General features: G+C 53.7%; 7 protein-coding genes across 7 annotated transcripts; 2 read left to right on the top strand and 5 right to left on the bottom strand.

Moving 5' to 3' along the window:
* Positions 1-308: 308 nt before the first annotated feature.
* On the top strand, positions 309-1,427 carry N7474_006698 (ankyrin repeat domain-containing protein; the record flags this gene model as incomplete). The annotated part of the gene is made up of 1 exon (XM_057198108.1): positions 309-1,427. The coding sequence occupies one exon, from the start codon at positions 309-311 to the stop codon at positions 1,425-1,427; it is 1,119 nt and encodes a 372-aa protein (XP_057051548.1).
* A 1,774-nt stretch (positions 1,428-3,201) lies between these two features.
* On the top strand, positions 3,202-4,907 carry N7474_006697 (uncharacterized protein; the record flags this gene model as incomplete). Its single annotated transcript, XM_057198107.1, has 2 exons — positions 3,202-3,327; positions 3,402-4,907. 2 exons carry the CDS (start codon positions 3,202-3,204, stop codon positions 4,905-4,907), a joined length of 1,632 nt encoding a protein of 543 aa, XP_057051547.1.
* A 418-nt stretch (positions 4,908-5,325) lies between these two features.
* On the bottom strand, positions 5,326-8,271 carry N7474_006696 (uncharacterized protein; the record flags this gene model as incomplete). The annotated part of the gene is made up of 8 exons (XM_057198106.1): positions 5,326-6,772; positions 6,823-6,953; positions 7,015-7,347; positions 7,401-7,585; positions 7,634-7,961; positions 8,022-8,047; positions 8,110-8,149; positions 8,221-8,271. The coding sequence occupies 8 exons, from the start codon at positions 8,269-8,271 to the stop codon at positions 5,326-5,328; spliced, it is 2,541 nt and encodes an 846-aa protein (XP_057051546.1).
* A 1,236-nt stretch (positions 8,272-9,507) lies between these two features.
* On the bottom strand, positions 9,508-10,040 carry N7474_006695 (cytidine deaminase-like protein; the record flags this gene model as incomplete). Its single annotated transcript, XM_057198105.1, has 2 exons — positions 9,508-9,511; positions 9,727-10,040. 2 exons carry the CDS (start codon positions 10,038-10,040, stop codon positions 9,508-9,510), a joined length of 318 nt encoding a protein of 105 aa, XP_057051545.1.
* Positions 10,041-10,264: 224 nt separating this feature from the next.
* Positions 10,265-11,251, bottom strand: N7474_006694 (uncharacterized protein; the record flags this gene model as incomplete). Its single annotated transcript, XM_057198104.1, has 1 exon — positions 10,265-11,251. One exon carries the CDS (start codon positions 11,249-11,251, stop codon positions 10,265-10,267), a length of 987 nt encoding a protein of 328 aa, XP_057051544.1.
* Positions 11,252-11,962: 711 nt separating this feature from the next.
* Positions 11,963-12,958, bottom strand: N7474_006693 (uncharacterized protein; the record flags this gene model as incomplete). Its single annotated transcript, XM_057198103.1, has 1 exon — positions 11,963-12,958. One exon carries the CDS (start codon positions 12,956-12,958, stop codon positions 11,963-11,965), a length of 996 nt encoding a protein of 331 aa, XP_057051543.1.
* A 2,577-nt stretch (positions 12,959-15,535) lies between these two features.
* On the bottom strand, positions 15,536-17,524 carry N7474_006692 (Zn(II)2Cys6 transcription factor; the record flags this gene model as incomplete). The annotated part of the gene is made up of 3 exons (XM_057198102.1): positions 15,536-16,403; positions 16,454-17,062; positions 17,118-17,524. The coding sequence occupies 3 exons, from the start codon at positions 17,522-17,524 to the stop codon at positions 15,536-15,538; spliced, it is 1,884 nt and encodes a 627-aa protein (XP_057051542.1).
* Positions 17,525-18,433: the final 909 nt, after the last annotated feature.

Raw genomic sequence — 18,433 nt, 5'->3', positions numbered from 1 at the left:
GCCACTGTACACTCACCAAGTGGCGTACAATACTGTATTCGACAGGAACATCTTTTTACCGCAACTGTTGTGCCTACCCTATGTATTAGTGCTCAGACTCGCCGGGAGCAGGGACCAATCGGAGCGATAGATACCCTAGAACGGGAAGCCGACATTGCGGTGAGTCAAGGGCGAGTACAGGAATTATCTAATATAATTCCACACCTTTTTGTTTCTCAACCAACCTGTCATTTATGTTTGCCTACGGGTGGTTGCTGATTCCTTACTATCTCCTGCAGACCGTTTACTAGCAGTCGAGTACTTTTCAAATGTTGCTTTGTTTACCAAATGAACTGCTGCAGTGTATCGCGGAGAACCTGGGATCCGCGGAGCATATAAATGCCTTTGCTCAAACCAATATCCGACTTTATCATCTCTTAAATCCCTATCTTTATTGTTACGATGTACAAGAACACGGAAGTTCGGCATTATTGTGGGCTGCAAAATATGGGCAAGAAGCGACAGCTCAGAAGTCCCTAGCAGAAGGAGCTCATGCTCAGTTTAATCAAACGCCGCTTCTGTGGGCAGCACGCAATGGGAATGAGACAATCGTCAAGCTTCTGCTCGCCACGGAGGATGTCAAGCTAGACTCCCGGGATTCTAACGGACGGACGCCCCTATCATGGGCGGCAGAAAATGGTCATGAGACAGTGGTCAAGCTACTACTCGCCACAGAGGATGTCAATCCAGACTCCCAGGATTCGATCGGACGGACTCCCCTAACGAGGGCAGGGGAATATGGGCATGAAGCTATAGTCAAGCTACTACTCGCGGAGGGTGTCAACCCAGACCCCCAAGCTTCGAGCGGACAGTCACCCATATCGCTAGCGGCAGGAAACGGACACGAGACAGTCGTCAAGATACTGCTCGCCACAGAAGGTGTGAATCCAGATTGCAAGGATATTAACGGAGAGACGCCCCTATCGCGGGCGGCACGAAGCGGACATGAGACAGTCGTCAAGATACTGCTCGCCACAGAAGGTGTGAATCCAGATTGCAAGGATATTAACGGAGAGACGCCGCTTTTAGGGGCAGCATTAAGTGGACATGAGGCCGTGATCAAGTTACTTCTCGCCACCGAGGGTGTGAACCCAGATTGCAAGGATCCTAACGGGCGGACGCCCCTATCATGGGCGGCACATAATGGAGAGGAGACGGTGGTCAGGCTGCTTCTCAGCACGAAGGGTACCGATCCAGACTCCCGGGATTATGTCGGACGAACTCCCCTATCATGGGCGGCCCAGAATGGAGAGGAGGCGGTAGTCAGACTGCTTCTCAGCACGAAGGGTGTCAATCCAGACTCCCAGGATTCTGTCGGACGGACTCCCCTATCGTGGGCGGCAGAATATGTGCATGAGACAGTGGTTAAGCTACTATGTACAGCATGACTGACCAAATAAGTTGTTAATGACCCACTGCGTGAGGGATGAGTGGCTGGCGGGACTTGCCAGGCCTCCAGATCTTCCGCTCGGGAGGTACTTTTGCCAGAAACATTATGCGCGATTATGTGGAGGTTTATAGTACCCTACAATGGTTCATTTAGCGACACCATTAGATACGATACGACTAAGCAGGGATTACTTTTAGAGTAACCAACCACAGATTAGCATGTGTTTTAACGAAGGGTTCGAGAAACCCTTCGTAAGTGCACGAAGGGGAAGTGTTTTCGACTCCGACTGTATTCGGGAGTTCAACAATGGGGAATCGATAAGTGATTGCGCCGGGTGCAATCTAGATGACTGTTCCATTTCTAGATGTTTGATTGGTTGATCCAATCTAAAGATCACTCACTTTAGTTCCCCGTAACCCTAACTCAATCGACCTACGCAAGAATTCCCATGATGAACATGACCGCGATTTCACCGATCGCCGGGACAGTTAAGATGCCATTGTCTGTAGATTATTGTTTCTACCCGAAATTGTAGTCAACGGAGCCACGAACAGTTCACCCTTAGCGTATCTAGTAACCCTTTCCGGACTAGTGTAGCGCCCGGCCTAGAAACAGCCGCTCGGCCCTGATCACCTATGTGCGTAGTTACCGTGTCGGCTTGAGGTGCCAACTTTCCTTTTCACGGCAATTCCGCGAGGAACTGAGCTGGCAAGCGAAACGCCCTGTTGATGGCGTCGCTGATAGCCATCGGGGTATCCGATACAGTCTGGATAGCCAGGTCCTCTTCGACAGACTGCAACATGTTCCTGGATAAAGGAGCAGCTAGAGTTTCCCTTTCTAATAATATACTGCAATAGTTTCAATGAGCCATCTCTGGCCCAAAAACAGCCCCATACATGAGTCGCAAGAAGTACTCTCTTGGCGTATGAGATCTAGATCAAAGAATAATTTTAGACAGCCCGAAGACGGACTATCTAATGTGGGGGTTCAATCTCCAGACCCCCACTCCAACACGCGGAAGAGTGCTAAAAAGCCAGGCACGAGCCCTTGTTGCCCTAACCAGTGAGATTATGCAATCATGAATGAATCAAGAATCGTCCCCATCTCGCAACATTAGCCGGGAATTTTGACCCCCAGTCGCTAGCGAGCAAGCAACGTGCGTCTAGTCATTGCGTCTCCAATATTTCCTTGTTTGTAGATTGCTACCGCGCATATCTGTTCGCCTACGGCGATGCCGATCCCTTCAAAGATACTATGGGAAGTAAGGCTGGCGGAGATCACCGCCGATTGTAGTTAGGCACAAAACCCGAGCACCAATCAGGGCTAAGTATACGCCGAACAAGAACACCGTGATAGTTCCATACCCGCTGCCGTGGAATGGATCTAGTGCCACTGAGCCACGAACGTGTGCATCCTGGTGCTCCTGCAAGCTGACAGTCGCGTTCATCTGGCCATTCGCGTGCCTTTTCGCAGTCGTTATTTCAAACCCCCGGGGGAGCCGCTCAGATGGTGCACTTTCCACCGAATGACGTTTCGTCTTCTCCCGAACAGAGTAAATAGGATCTCAGCTAGCCCCGTCCACCGCAGCAGCTATGTTCGGATATAGGCGGTTGGAATATTCTTTCGAGGCATTGTTTGTATGTTGGCATTGGGTATGGCCCTTTCCTGGTGGGATTTAAAGACAGCGAGTCTTTCCGCTCTTTTGGTTTCTTTTCCTAGAACAGATTATAGACCTCTTTTTTCTCTCCTCTCTTATCACATCCAGAGAAAAAATGGTGGTTGTTCCTCAGGGTACCTCGTTTCGTCCTACCTGGCAACTCAAATCTATCTTCGCCGTGGTAGGGCTGCTCAACTTTGTGGCTGCACTCGATGCGACCTCTGTATCAGTCTCGCTGCCGGTAAGATCCATGTCGATCCAATGCATACATACTTAGTATATGCCTCCAATACTAACCGCTAACATCTTATATAGACCATCTCCAATGACCTTGGTGGAACAGCAACAGAAGCCTTCTGGACAGGCACATCCTTCCTGGTAGCATCATGCGTCTTCCAGCCGGTTTTCTCTCTATCATCCGACATTTTCGGCCGTAAACTCGTCCTCCTCGCAGCCGTGGCATCCTTCACACTCGGCTCCATCCTCTCAGCCGTCTCGCACAACTTCGCCCTTCTCCTAACCGGCCGGTCCATCCAAGGCATCGGCGGCGGCGGGATCATGGCCCTAACAGAAATCCTAATCGCAGACCTCATCCCGCTGCGCGAGCGTGGCAAGTGGATGAGCATCCGCTCCGGCACCTGGGCGCTGGGCACAGTCGTCGGCCCGCTCATCGGCGGCGGGTTCACACAGTCGTCTGCTAGCTGGCGCTGGATCTTCTGGGTCAACCTTCCCTTCTGTGGCCTGGGCCTGATTTTCATCCCCGTCTTCCTGAAACTGCACCACGATAAAGTCTCGCTGCGAGACAAGCTCGCCACCGTTGACTATCTCGGCTGCGTTTTGTTCGTCGCTTCCCTCACGGCCTTCCTCATCCCGCTCACCTGGGGCGGCGTCATGTACGCCTGGAGCTCGTGGCACACGCTCGTCCCTCTGATCCTCGGTGCGGCCGGGCTAATCGCCTTCGCCACGTACGAGTGTCTCGTCCCGTCTCACCCCTTAATCCCGCCGGTGATCTTCAACAACCGGACTGTTTCACTCAACCTCTTGGGCTGCTTCCTCCACGGCATCATCCTCTGGGCACTGGTCTACTACCTGCCCCTCTACTACGAGGGCGTGCTAGGCTTCAGCCCCGTGATGTCCGGCGTAGCCGTCTTCCCGGAGACATTCACCGTTGCCCCCATTTCCGTGATCACAGGCATCATCGCCGCGAAAGCAGGCCGATACCGTTGGGCCCTCTGGGCGGGCTGGCCGCTCTCCTCGCTGGGGCTAGGCCTGCTGTATCTCCTCGACGAAAACACCCCAACCGCCAAATGGGTCTGCCTGAACCTAGTCGCTGGCATCGGTCTGGGCATGCTCTACCCAACCGTCATGCTCGCCGTGCAAGTCGCCTCCGACCCGGTATACCAGTCCATCACAGTGACGATGACGACGTTCTTCCGGGTCCTGGGCCAGGCTGTCGGCGTGGCTATCGGGGGTGTTGTGTTTCAGAACCGCATCAAGGATAACTTTAACAATCACGCGTCACTGGGCCGGTCTGCGGATCAGTATGCAAGCGATGCGTCGAGTCTGGTGGAGTATATCAAGGCTCTGCCCTCGGACAGCCCGCGTCGTCTTTTGATTGAGTCGCTGTACGCGGACTCTCTATCCATTATCTGGGTTGTTATGTGTACTGTTGCGGCTCTGGGCTTCCTGACTAGTGTTTTCACGAAGTCGTACTCCATGAACAGGGACTTTTCGTCTAGTCAGGGCTTGAGGGTCGGCTCTCAGGCGTCGGATGAGGAGTCGACCAGTTCTATTGCGGAGTCAAAACGGGCGCTGGTATGAGTGAATGACTAACCTTGATGAAAATGTTGCTCGCATGACTTGGGCATTTCCTGGATGTTGGCGTACATCGGAGGCTTGACCAGTCCTATTGCAATTGCGATTAAAATAGACTTGCTTCTTTATCAGACCAATAGCTTTAATTCTTAACAAACTTAGCATGCTATCTTACTCGTGTCTTATAAATAGACCAATCGCAGAACAGCGGCGGCATTATGTATTCATTAGGCTACCGGAAGAATTTTCAAACAACAACAGTACTAGTACAAATCCACACGTTGCTCGGTGGGGGGAAATCATACAACTTGCCACAAAGAGAGACAAACACGAAATGCACGGCAAAAAAAAAAACGAATTAGGGTACTCATAAGCAGAGAACAAGTCACATCGAGAGACGTTGCTGCGTATATAAGAGCACAGCTTAGCTGACCGTGGTTGACCCGTTGGTGATTTTGGGGTTGGTGACCGTGGTGCCGTTGGTAGTCTTGGTACCCTCGCCAATGTTCTTGGTACCGTCATTGACAAAGGCCTGGTCAACTTCATCGGAGAAGCCACGCGAGGGATATCCAGACACCTTGGACGTGCCGTTCGTGGCGGCCGCGTTTGCCATGCCAGAAGCACCTGCAGCGCCAGCAACATCCGTGGTACCATTGGTACCAGTGGTGCCAGTAGTACCAGTGGTGGCGTGAGCCTTGCGGGTGATAGCTTCCTGGGTAGGGATGTCAGTAGACTCGCCGGCGTTGCCAATGCTGAAGATGGGCGACTCCCAGCGCTCGCCCTTGGTAGCGAGGTCGGCATACTCGGTGGCCTTGCTGGAAACGCCGCCTGGCAGCTCGATATCCGGGAATATGGAGTCGTGAAGGGTCATGACGGTCTGGACCTTGGTGTCACGCTGGGCGACCTGCTCGGCCTCCTTGGCCTTGGCCTGCATGCGGGCCCGGATGGCGTCGGCGTAGCGGGAGAAGATGCTCGGCGCGTTACCGGGGTCCTCGCGGGCGGCGTTCTGGGCACGCTTGGCCTCGGTGTTAATCTCGTAGGCGAAGGCGTCGGCGTCATTGAAGGCCTTGCGAATCTGCTCCTCCAGGACCTTCTGCAGAGCGGGACGGACCACGCGGAAGAGCAATGGCTTGAACGTATTGAAGAGGATCTTGTGCTTGGACTTCTTCAGCTTGATGTTCATGTTCTTGATCGTCACAGACACCTTGTCCAGCTTGACAAAGTGCTCCTTATCCTTCTTATGGGCGTTGGAAGCAGCAATCTTGAAGCTGACGCCATCGCCACCGAGGAAGATGTCCATGATACCCTTGTCGGTGATCGAGGGGAAGCCCTCCTTCTTCTTGATGTAGTAGCTGACATCACGCAGATCTGCTTGGATTCCAGACGCAGAGATCATGATCTGGTTGTCCCGCTTGTTGCTGATCTTCTTGCGGCCCCAGCGGAAGTAGTTGTCACTGCCGAACTCGACAACGTTGGGCAGCAGGTTGTCACTTTCAATGACCAGGTTCTCGACCACCACGTCGACCATCGGATCAGACACCTCGATACGCGGGATTGGGACGTAGCGAACATTGTCAAAAATGCCAGGCAAAATGACATTGCCCACATCTTTGAGCAGGTCCTGCTTGAATACCACTTGGCCGCCCGTATTCCGGCCCAGGTCCTTGAAGAGCTGCTGGATCGAGTCGGCGAGGGCCTTGTTCTGAGGGTCCTTCTCGAACTGCTCCGCCAGGAACTTGATCTCATCCACAATGCGGTCGGTGTGGCCCCTGTAACGCTCACGCAGCAGATAGCGGCCCTTCTCATACAGCTCATTCCACTGACGGTTGGCCTCGTCCTCCATGATGAACCCTTGCTCACGCAGGCATTTCCTATTTCATGTGAGTCATTCCAGTTTACCAGCGGATTGGATTGCACATACCTGATGTAGTTGTCGACGTTCTTGAACCATCCCCGCAGCTCAGGATCCTTGTCGGCATCAGAGTAGATCTTGTTCAAGGAGTCGAAGAAATCGCTCAAGGAGGTGTTATTGGCGAAGCGCTCAATGAGGGTCTATGAAAAGTGTAATCAGCAATTGATACTTGAATATTGTCAGGAGATGCAAGATACACACCCGTAGACAATTCTCAGCGGCCTGCACACTGTCGGCGCTCCGGAAGTCCTTGATGGTGCCAGTACTCTGCTGACCAACGCTCTTGGTGTGGCCAGCATATTTCTCCGCCATGCTCAGGAGGGTTTCAATGGCTTGCTGGTAGTCAGCGTGACCCTGGATCTCAATGACCATCTTCTTCAGACGCCAGATGACCTGCTCGCGACGTTCCTTGGGCACCTTGTCGGACAGGTAGTTTTTGGTCTTCTCGGCGTATTCACGAGTACGACTGTTCTTGCTCATGTCGGATTGGGCCACCGACTCATCATCATTGGTGGAGGCAGCACCAGACTTGTCCTTGATTGGGGTTAGGTCAAACAAGCAGCTAGTTGGGGGCAAGCATAACGTACTCCCTTCTTCTTCTTGAACTTGGACTTCATGTCCTCCTTGGAGATATTGGGCTTCTCATGCCAGACGTTCTCCTCAGCAGGCTCGTCAATCTGCGAAAGCTGCTCTTCCGACGGCCGGACCTGATTGGCAGCCTTCTGTGACGCGTCCGCCGCGATGTCCTTGAGGAGGATGGTGGCGTCGCTCACTAAAACAATCAGTATTTAGATCCGCGCAACGGGATGATCAAGCATACGGATCTTGCGAAATTCGCCATTGGTGATCAGAAGCGTTCCCAGGGTCTTGAGGCCCTCCAGCGTCTTCTGACCATCCTGCTTGCCAGTTTCCTTGTCGACGGGAAGACCAGACGTCTTCACATTTCCCGCGCCGATCTGCTGGGACTGCCAGATGAACTCCTGCAGCAGCTCACCCTCGTTCTTGGACAGGAGCAGCTTCTTGGACTGGTCGATGACATTGCGCAGGTCCTTGACCAGAACCTTGCCCTCGGCAGACAGCTCGTCCGGCGGGGAGGTGAGGGCCTTGGACGTCAGGGCACTGTTCAGGGCGACATCGCACTGTTTGTTCTGTTGAAGGGCGACGTGTTAGGTCAATTCAGCCTTGAAGGAGCTATGATCGCAACCCACCGACGGAAGCTTGCTGTTTTTGAAGGCTACGAGGTAACAGATGAGTAAACTGATCCGTTGTGTGTGTGTTCAAGGCTAGGATGCTTACCATGGTACATGCCAAACCATTGCAGCTTCTGGTTGATATCCTGCTCAAGCAAAACAAAAACAAAGTCAGCGCCATCGCGGCAGTATCACTGGTTGCACCGGTTCCACTGACCTTTTCCTTCTGCTTGGTGTCCGTGGGACGATTCACATCCTTGGGAGACATTATGGCAATGGAATCCTTGGGAACCAAAGATGAAAATTGGGGACAGAAACAGAGCAAAACTGGGCAGGGTTAGCTCAGGCCCAGCAATGGGAGGGAGAGTGTGTACCGACAGGGAGGTTGAAATTAGGGGGGTTTGAAATAAGGAAGGGGGGTATCACTGGAATGAAGGAAGGTATGTCAGGTGGGAAAATCTGGAGACAGGGGGAAGGGCGAGGGGGGACAGGGAGAAGTAATAAAAAGAGCAGGGAAGGGATGACGAGCACCATGGTCAGTCAGTGAATCCCTTCCGGAAGCAGTGTTGCTGTTGCACCCTTAGTCACGCCAGACTATAGTTACAACAACAATCTCTTTCCTGAGAACTTCCCAGCTTGGATGATCGGTTGACGTCATGGTGTCGTGGCACCGTATACCTTGTCAGGTCACCTTGTACCTTGTTAGTTTGAAGCAGGATCTCGGCACGACCAAAAACAAGAATTGACGCGATCACTGGAAATGCGATGCCCGCCAGCGGGGATCGTCCCAATGGTTCGAGAAACATCGCAAGAATGTTGCCCAACTCGCGTGCAACGAACTAGTCGAACGGAGAAGACGGAGAACTCCTCACAACAAACTCGGGACTGGGGCGATCCCTGATCGACGGAGCTTGCCAGATCGATCTTGGCACACGCGCCCCATCATCATACGGTGGGGCCTGTTGTCCGTCCCAGCTCGCTGCATCAGATTGACGTCAAAGGAATAGCCCTAGTCGCATCCACTCGAGATCAACCATAGAAGCAGCTCACAGAATGATACGCTGGTCAGGCAATAGTGCGGTGGTCCACCGCATTTTCCAGACGAACTAGTTGGTCCACGCAGCGGGTCGATCGCCGGTCACCTGATTTGCATAGCCACGAGGAAAACACTGTCTGTGCAATCAGAGTGTGGCGGGAGGCGGTGCCAGTAGTGCTAATTGACAAATCGGGTTGCGGAGGATGTCCGAGTAAAGGGCCTGGGTTGGGAAAGAGCTATGAATCTGTGCTGGTGTACTCCGTGTGTGGCGCGGACGGCTAGCCCCAAGTCCCATAATTTCAAATTATCGCTGGGTCGGTCTACTAGTGGCGATATGGTGTATCTGAGCGTATGTAGTTCACCAAGGATACCTTGTTGAATTCGTCCATTACAGTCTATAGCACAAATAACACTCATCGTTTCAATTTGAGTCGCTAGGCTTGATAGAGGAATCAACATCTCCTTATCTCATCTGTTAAGCTCAATTACAGTAGTTCCACCGGGATGCAGCTGCTCCGAGCTACCCACCAGAGCTATCCACACCAGCAACCCGGAGAGAACGGCACTCTCCAAGAATATACATCTCCATCACACCTTCCCCCTCCCCCAATGCCTCCTACTATCCGGCACAATCCTCCCCTCTCACTCCTCCGCCGGCCCAACAACCTCGACCTCCGTCTGAGGTACACCAGGCGCCCAATATGTGCCCAGTAGATGGTCCCCGCGCACATGGCGCACGGCTCCCAGGTTGAGACCATGGGGCAGCGGGCCAGGTAGTCGAAGACGAAATTGTCGGCGGCGTTACGGGCGAGTTCACTTTCGGCATGCCGGACGTGCGAGATGGATAGGGCCGATAATAAGATGGTGGAGTTGTCTGGTGCTAGAAGGAGGGCGGCCAAGGGGCGTTTGGAGTGCGTGTCTTGGGCGGTTTGTTGGAGGTTTAGGGCTGCCATGGCTGCGGCGGTGAGTTGGGGGGTTGTGAGAGGGGTTCGGTTGAGCATTTTTGTGGAAATGTAGTAGAAATGTAGTGGTGGCAGGATTCATGTTTTGTTCGGATGGGTGTTGCCAGATACTTATCGTGCCTCTGGACTTCTCTATCACGGCAGGATCCGAGAGGAGGAGAAACCGCTCATTCGAAGGAAATCATTCGTGTATATAGTTCATTATTGGCATGTAATAGACGTCTATCTCTATCTGCATAATTCATTATCTATTAGGGGAGTAATTACATCTCGTTCCGTCTGGTCTCTTCCTCCATACAGGAGCTAAAACGCAGCGGGGTTACCGAGGAACCCTTCGAGGAGATGTGCACATGGCGATCAGGACTCTCGCCAGCACTTCTCGTGCGGCTATCATCGTCCTCGGGAGAGCGTGGGTTATGATGGTGGTATGACAGGTCCACAAAATCCGACAGGTCGGTAGGCGCCGAATTGCTGCCGGACATCTCAGCGAAGACGACCAACTTGCCCAAGACGGCATATTCGAGTTTGAGTTTGATGCTATAGCACATGGCTTTAAGGGTGACATGGATATCGAAAAGACCGGAGTATTGCACGCCGATGATGGCGGCGTCCATGCAGACCATGATCATGTTGACCACCAGCAGCTGGATCAACGTGCCCTTGTAGTGGCCTCGGGGGCGGAGGTTGAGCAGACGGACTGCCTCCCAGGAATATATGGCGGACAAAATGACTTCTTGCAGAGAAAACCCCACAAGCTGGATGCGCTCGAAGATGCTGAACGCTTTGCTGAACAGATAGGATTTATTGGAGTGAGAGCCGAGCTCCAAGACGGCGGCAGGGATGTGGAAGATGATGGCGCAGGTGATGATCATGGCAAGAGTGTATCGGAGGACGGCTTGGTTGTGCACGACGAGATGTAGTCGCGACCACAGGACAAGCGACTGGCCTGTGACCATCCCACACCACGCGATCAGCTCCATCGCCACGGGGAATAGGTTGTCAAAGATATTGTAGATGATCAAGAGGTATCCCAGCGCAAAGGGAATGATGCTGATGGAGGAGATGAGCAGGCACCAGAAGTAGCACCCGCCATACCGCTTGAACGTGGCAAAGCAGAGGACGATAAGTTCCACGGCATTGTACCAAGCGATGCCAATTAGACAGGCTGTGATCGTGTGTTCGGCGAAGTGCCCCGCTGTGGAACGTGGGGACAGCCTGAAAGGACTGTCGAATGTGTTGCCGTCGGACATGAGGGCATAGTTCGGGCTGAATGAGAGACCGAGAGGGGAAGAATCAAGCATGCACTCGAAAGCGAGGACGAGGGACAGGGCTCACGAAGTACACATCGGAGTGAGGAAGGAGGGAGAGACGGAAAAAGAGATGTAAAAGAGAGTGAGGGAGAGAGATAGAGGGAGAAAGAGAAAGAGGGAGAGAGAAAACCAGAGAGCGAAGGAGAAGAAAAAGAATTGGACCTGACGGATGGAGGGAAGGTGCGAGGCAAGAAGGCAAAAAGGGAAGGCACACACAAGGGGTGGCGGAAAGACGGAGATAACGTGCGACGCGGGCCAGTGATTGGTGGCGCAAACCTGATGAAAAGTGGAGGGAACCACTAGTCTGCCAAACCCTATTGCGCCATCTACGGATTGGGGAAAGGGTGAAGAGAGGTAGGTGATTACATTATGTAGGTCGTAACATTGATCAATAAGGAAGAAGTTAATGATAAATGTCCAAGAATGTAGAAAAAAATAACGCCTCCATAATAATGTAACATGGTATCCCGATGGCCCATCGTCCCGCTGTTCCACCGCAGAAATCGAATAGAGCAGTGGTTTCACGGGGTCGAGCCATCACGACGACTCGACCCGAAGTCGGTGGGCCGCGATATCATCATGGAGTTGGCCTAGCCAGACAAGAATCAGTAAGAGTAGATCATGAGCAACAGACAAGTGCACACTCACCCTTTACAGGTTCTCGCCAACGGTGGCGACGACAGCGCCAACCGAGACGCCAGGGGCAGGGAGGCCCAGGCCAGCAACCAGGGCAGCGACCTCGGGGGACAGCTTGACGAGGAGCTGGCTGCCGTCGGTGTCGGTGACCTGGAGGAGGTGCTCAACGGGGGTGGCGAGGTCATCGACGAGCTTGCCGACACCGTTGCCAGCGGTGGCAACAACGGAGCCGAGGGGAACACCGACGGAGGCCAGGCCAAGACCGGAGACCAGGGCGGCGACCTCGGGGGAGAGCTCGACGAGGAGGTGCTTGGAGTCAGGGCCGACAATCAGGAGGGTGTCCTTAACCTGGGGGGCGAGGCCACCGAGGATACGGCCGTTGCCGGCACCGTCACGCTTCAGGTTGGTGCCGAGAGTAGCAACGACAGTGCCGACGGGGACACCAACGCCGGGGAGACCAAGGCCAGAGAGGAGACCGGCAAGCTCGGGGGACAGACCGATCAGCAGAGCACCGACATCAGTACCGACGACGGTAACCAGGCCGTCGACGTGGGGGCCCAGGCCGGCGACAACACCGCCCAGAGAGCTGGCGGAGGCAACGACGGCACCCAGAGGGGCACCGAGGCCGGGGAGACCCAGGCTGGTGAGGAGAGCGGTCACCTCGGGGCTGAGCTGGATCAGGAGGGAGCCGACCTTGGGGCCGGTCACGATCAGGATGTTGTTGAGCTCAGGGCCCAGGTCCTGGAGGAGGTGGCCGGTGGGACCGGTGGGCAGGCCGCCGTTCTTCTTCTGCTCGGCGGCATCGGTCAGGTCCTGGAGGCTGCTGATGACGGGCAGCTTGTTCAGGTTGAGCTCCTTGGTGATGTCACCAATCTGCAGGTTCTTGGTGATGCTGTTCAGGTTCAGGTCCTTGGTGATGGAGCCAATGGAGCCAAGGCTGGGCAGGCCGGCAGGGGCGGCAATGACCGAAGTGGCCATGGCGGCCATGGCGGCGAAGAAAGAGGCCTTCATTGTGAATAAGGTTATATAGAAAGTTAAGGAGTGACAATAGTTTGATCAAAAGAGTGACTGTGTGTGGGATAGATGGCAGAAGAAATAAAAAGGAAACAAGAGCGAGGGAATAGGTTTTATATGGACAGCCCGCCCAGGGCTGACCGAGCAGCAGGCTCCATTTAGTCTTGTCCACCTGCAAGATTTTGTCCATTGCGTTACTAGCAGGGCGGGTCAACTTCGTATCGTAAGTAACTATTGACTAACGCCGTCAGGGCCCAGTGAGGAGTGGGACAATCTCCATCCCGTCAAGCGTAATAATCATGCACGACGTAACGATCTCGAGACAACAGGATAAACGGTGCTGCATCCGTGGCGTTGTACTGCGTCATGTTGCTCTATCTACGTGTTGGATGATGTTGTTTAGGGCTATACAACAGGAAAACCACAACATCACCAAACCCGTCGAAAAGTCAATCTCGGGACAATCTAGCACTCTCATTCGATGGAAAATGATTTGTTTATCCGGAGATAGCCGTGTTAGCTGTCTTCACTGTGATGGGTTCACGTCCAAATTATGATCTGCATCCCAAATCTACTATGGAGACGAGAGTTCCTGACTATCGTCGAAGCTGTCTTCTGGTTAGCCAGAGCTTTCCCGAGCAAGTCCGGGTGGGCTCGATAGGGTGCCAGATCCGGCCCAGGGCTCAAGGCAGATCACTCTGATCGTCATGGCGCAGGAAGAAAAAAAAAACAAACAAACAGGGTCTCGGAGAAAAACAAGGTAAGCAGGGGCGGAGCGGAGAACGGGATCCTTCTCCTCCCAGCATGTACTATGTTTGCATGCAATACATAGGCTCTTGTAATTTGGTTCCTGAGCGGGAAAAAAAACACCGAAAATGGGGCCAAGATCTCAGCATCAGGATTGATGTACTTTCATTATTTGAAATGCCGAAGGGTTAGGTTCGACGCCAAATAGTACAAGCTCGAACCAAGGAACATTACCGCCAATCAGCCCGGAGCTACTAACCCCATATGCCCAGCCTGGTTAAGTTCGCCAGGGTTTGTTGCCACGATTCCACTCCACTCCACGGGGAGAAGTGGTCCCTACCCAAAAGCCAGCCACACATAGGTCCCCGATTGGCCCACGCTGGGACCCCTTAGCAAGCTGGTCCCCTTTTATGGGTACCACCCTCAGCGGCCCTGCTGAAGCCATTCACTCCATACGGTGGTGATGGGGGTCCTCTTCGATCTTGCTTATCCACCGCAAAGCTTAGGCGCCACCGCATCATCTGCGGCCGATGCATCTGGCCCTGGCTCTGGAAGGGAGGGTCGGCCCTGATCCGGACTACCTTGCGAGATTTATTGTGGGTAGACGAGCGAGATCAAAACTCAGGAACTCGGCTCGATCCGTAAACTCACAACAGACACATCTTCAACATAAAAGATATGTCGCCCCTCCTGTTCCCTAACCGGGTGTATCTAGTTATCCATCTGCCGAGCCGTGTGGCAGCGCCCACAGGACTGGGCGCACGATCGTGGCGCCCCTTTAGATCCTTCCCCCAGTTATTTGGTTAAGTCTCCGTACGTATTAACTACCGGCAGAAGTACCACCACGCACATGGATCATCTCGGCACCAGGCAGACGGACCATTCCAATCAAACAAAAGTAGGGTACATAATTACTTAGCTGTCCCGCTGCTCGCGCTAGTATTTAGCACAATTAAACACCGATATGGCCCCATCGATGGGTACCCCGACAGCCCGGAGGATTTTGGCTTTTCCAGCTGTGTCCCCATCGTTGCCCCCAACACGGGCAGGAGTGAGTTAGCTTGGCTGACGGCCGAGACCACGGGAATGGCGCTGTAAATGGCGTGACTGGCGTTTTTCTTTACCCCTGGCGCGCTTAACTACTAGTGGTATCTTTTTGTTATCAGGGACGGGACGGAGAGTACATAGACCCCTTTGTGCGGTGCCGCGGTTGATTAGAGGAAGTACATACCGCTTTTTATGATTTGCATCCCTGTATAGCCCAAGGTTCACTAGCTTGCGAGCATCAAGTCCGACGGACCCCGTTCGTATAGGAGTCCGCTGAGAGGGGAAAAAGGTGGCTATAGCTCTTAGCTCTGGATAATAAGGTTGCGCCTGTTCTGGCCACGAGGGCGTGCCAGATATTGACGCCCAAGTCGTGGTTCTAGGGTTTAACTCCAGGCCTTTGCCAGTCAAGCCCTACAGCGAGCCCCTTGAGAGGCTTGAGAGTCCATAGTTTGTTGATCGACAGTCACACGAGGGACTATCGAGATATATATTTCTGCACTACTGCAGGGACTCCCTGCTGCAATTATTTTGTTGCCCCAAGTGATAGTTACTTTGTTATTATCGAAGAATTATTGATCAAAACGTTGCAACAGCAACGGGCGATCATCAGCACGAGTCCAGTCCCTCACTTTTTGGAAAAATGGATCGATCACTCCTAACAAACTGATGTGTCTCAGAGCGGTAGAAAACATTGACTTATCATATTCAACAACCCGGGGTATTTGACAGAGGCATATCGGTCGTAACAAAACTAACAAAACCACAGCTCTTACAGTCTAACTATCCCAAGTGATACGCCGAGTACCCATTGCCGGCCGGCGGCAACCCCGACGACGGCGCCTGCGCGTAGATCCTCTGGCCAGGCAGATACCCTACGGAATTTTGGACCAACCGCTCCTCCAACGGAGCAGACGACTGCTCGAACTTCTCCAGCAGATATGACAGGTCCCACTTCCGGGCGCTGTATTTCATCAGGTCGCGCACATACGCCAGACAGCGGATTGCGCGAGGACGGCAGTTGATACGGTCCTCCTCGCCCAACATCGGCGGGTCGGGCGTACCGGCTGGCACCGAGGGAGGACGGGGCACAACGGGGCTCAGCAAGAGATCAAAGTTTTCAGACAGGACCTCGACGAACTTTTGGCCCACCTGGTATACGCGTTGGATGTCGAGGAATGTCATGAATGGTAGAATGCTGGGGTTCTCCAGTACCTGGTGGATCTGGCTGATGTAGTCCATGGATCGGTCGAATAGGAGAGCCTTGTTGTAATCGCACAGGATAGGATATCGATGAGAAGGCGACAAGAGGATGATCATGGTGTATAGCAGTTCGAGTCTATACAGGAGGGAAAAGTGGCCGGGCGCGTTCTTGGGTCGCTGGTGGTACCAGTCTCTCACCCGAGAGCACAGAGTCCATGTCATCACCAAAGGCTGTGGGGACGGATCGCGCCCACTGCAATACATTTCTTGGTATCCGTTCGATAGAATTTGTCTGATTTTCACAATGTGTAATGCCGGTACTGGGCTTCGCAAGAAGAAAGGGCTTTCGTCAGCTGGGGAACGGCCCTCTGTGCTGGCTGACATCAACTCGACATTCACCGAGGCATCCGAGAATGAAAAGGTACGTCCCAAGGCGGCACTCATTCCTCTAAGTATGAGTCAGTATCTGGATCGTAACCAGGTCAAAAAGAAACCGACCTGTCGAGACTATAAATACAATGGAACACGCGGCGGCGAATGTCCAGCCGGTCTGAGTTGGATAGCACCTCAGCGGGAGGATCCTGGTGCAGACCCAAGTCCACCATGACCCTCACGGCCATTCCAACAAGATACCAGCTCCGAAAGTGCCCTGGGTCAACCAGGGAGTACTGAGCGAGAAGCAGGATTGACTGGATCCCCGAAATAGAACCTGGGCGAAGAACGTCCTCGGAGTATCTTAGAGCCTCTGACACTAAAGCTAACGCTCGTTTGTGGCTCTCATCATTATTACGATATGATACCGAGGCCGACGCAATGGCGAGAACCATGCGCAGCATCCATTGGTCAAATGGTTTGGCGAAACGGCCTTGCGACTGATACACTGCATCCACCGACGTCCAAAAGTTTGTCTCGATGAAGAAGGGCAGCTGGATAAAGATATTGTCAAAGTAGTGCTGCAGCAGAGGCATGGCTTCATGCCGCGCAGGAAGCGAGTCTGACGAGGGTGGTGGCAGGGGCATCTCCACAACAGCGACGGAGAGGAGCAGGTTGGCGAAGGAGGTGCTTGAAGTGATGCCGTGAAAGTCGCGCGAGGTCGCATTGACTGACCTGAGGATTTGTATATCTTAGCCAACGTTCTACGAGCATCGAGGAGTGTACCAACAGGAAGCCAAAATCCCCCACTAGATCATCAATATCGGAGGCCTCTCTGCGGTGGGCTGGGCCCGGCGGACCAACCGGTGCAGTGGAGGTGATGGACACCTCCCGGGCAATGGTACTGCTGCCGTCTGCCGTGAGCGAGTCCTGGCGGGCCCGGAGTCGGGTGATCCTCTTCTCCAATTTCTCACAGTAGCCCTCCAGCGAAGCCACATAGCTCCTCTCTTTGCCTTTGGCGAACTCATCACTGGCCCCGGAGCAGCTGCCGGCTTTCCCGACGCGTTCGCAGGCGGAGCATGCGGGGAGCTTGCCGTCACATTTGATCTTCGCCGTGCGACATCGCGAGCAGGCGGCGACCGGGCGGCTGACTTTAAGTAGCGGGTTATCCAGGAACGTCGTGGCAGTAGCGGGCATGGCTGCTCATTCTCTACACTGGTCGTGTCAGCGAGGGTTCGCATTGATAGGAAAAGCCCCTGCACGGGGACCCAGCCATGGAGGCAGCCGGGGAGCATGGCAATTCTGGCCGGGCAGGCAGACCCGAGGGCTGCAGAGCAGTCACATACGTAAGACGGGTTTTAATATATTTATACACTCACGGATGGATCCTTCGTCGGCGCCCAAGGAGGACCTGCATGAACCTGGGGGCGTTTTAGCGATTGCATGAAAATCCCGAGAGAGGCTCGGCCGTACCCGATGGAGGAAGTGAATTCTCGAAGATTGAGGAGAACGAGGATTGGATGTGGATGTGTCTTGCGTGTTGGTGTTATGGCGGGAGAGAATGTGAGCAAAGTGGAGGAATGGATGATGTGCCGCGATCGACCTGAAGAGGGGCATTAGGCACTTTCAGCCCTCCGTCATTGCCGTTTGCTGGCCCCGGATCGCAGTCATTCATTCTTCCCATTCTGCCTTTTTCCCTTCTTCTCTTTCTTCCCTCTTCGCCTAATTTCAACCTGTTTTGCCTCCTTTTCAGCTCCCTTCTCGCCGTTATCTTACCCGCTCGACCCAACCGTGGGCCATCGCTTCCACAGCCCCATTCTCCGTCGATCCAGATCTGGACCGAGGCCGGCTGGCTGGAGCCCTGACTTTCTGGGTTTCTGACTGTACACGGTCGGCTCTTGAAGCTCAAGAATCGCGAGGACCTTTTTGGGCATCTCCCACCGCGGCATTTGTACCCTTTTCCCCTTGCACCCCTGCCTCGTTTGCCGTCCGTTATCCGACCGCCGTTTCGGCACATGTCTGGCCCCAACTGAGCCTGAAGGATCATGTCGGCGGCCCCCGCTATACTCGATCGCGTGTCTTCTGGACCCTTTGAAGAAGTATTTA

This window comes from Penicillium riverlandense (assembly GCF_028828495.1).
Source record: "Penicillium riverlandense strain IBT 135883 chromosome Unknown utg000006l_segment0_segment0, whole genome shotgun sequence".
NCBI classification, from domain to species: Eukaryota; Fungi; Ascomycota; class Eurotiomycetes; order Eurotiales; family Aspergillaceae; genus Penicillium; species Penicillium riverlandense.
This window is presented reverse-complemented; position numbering and strand designations above follow the sequence as displayed.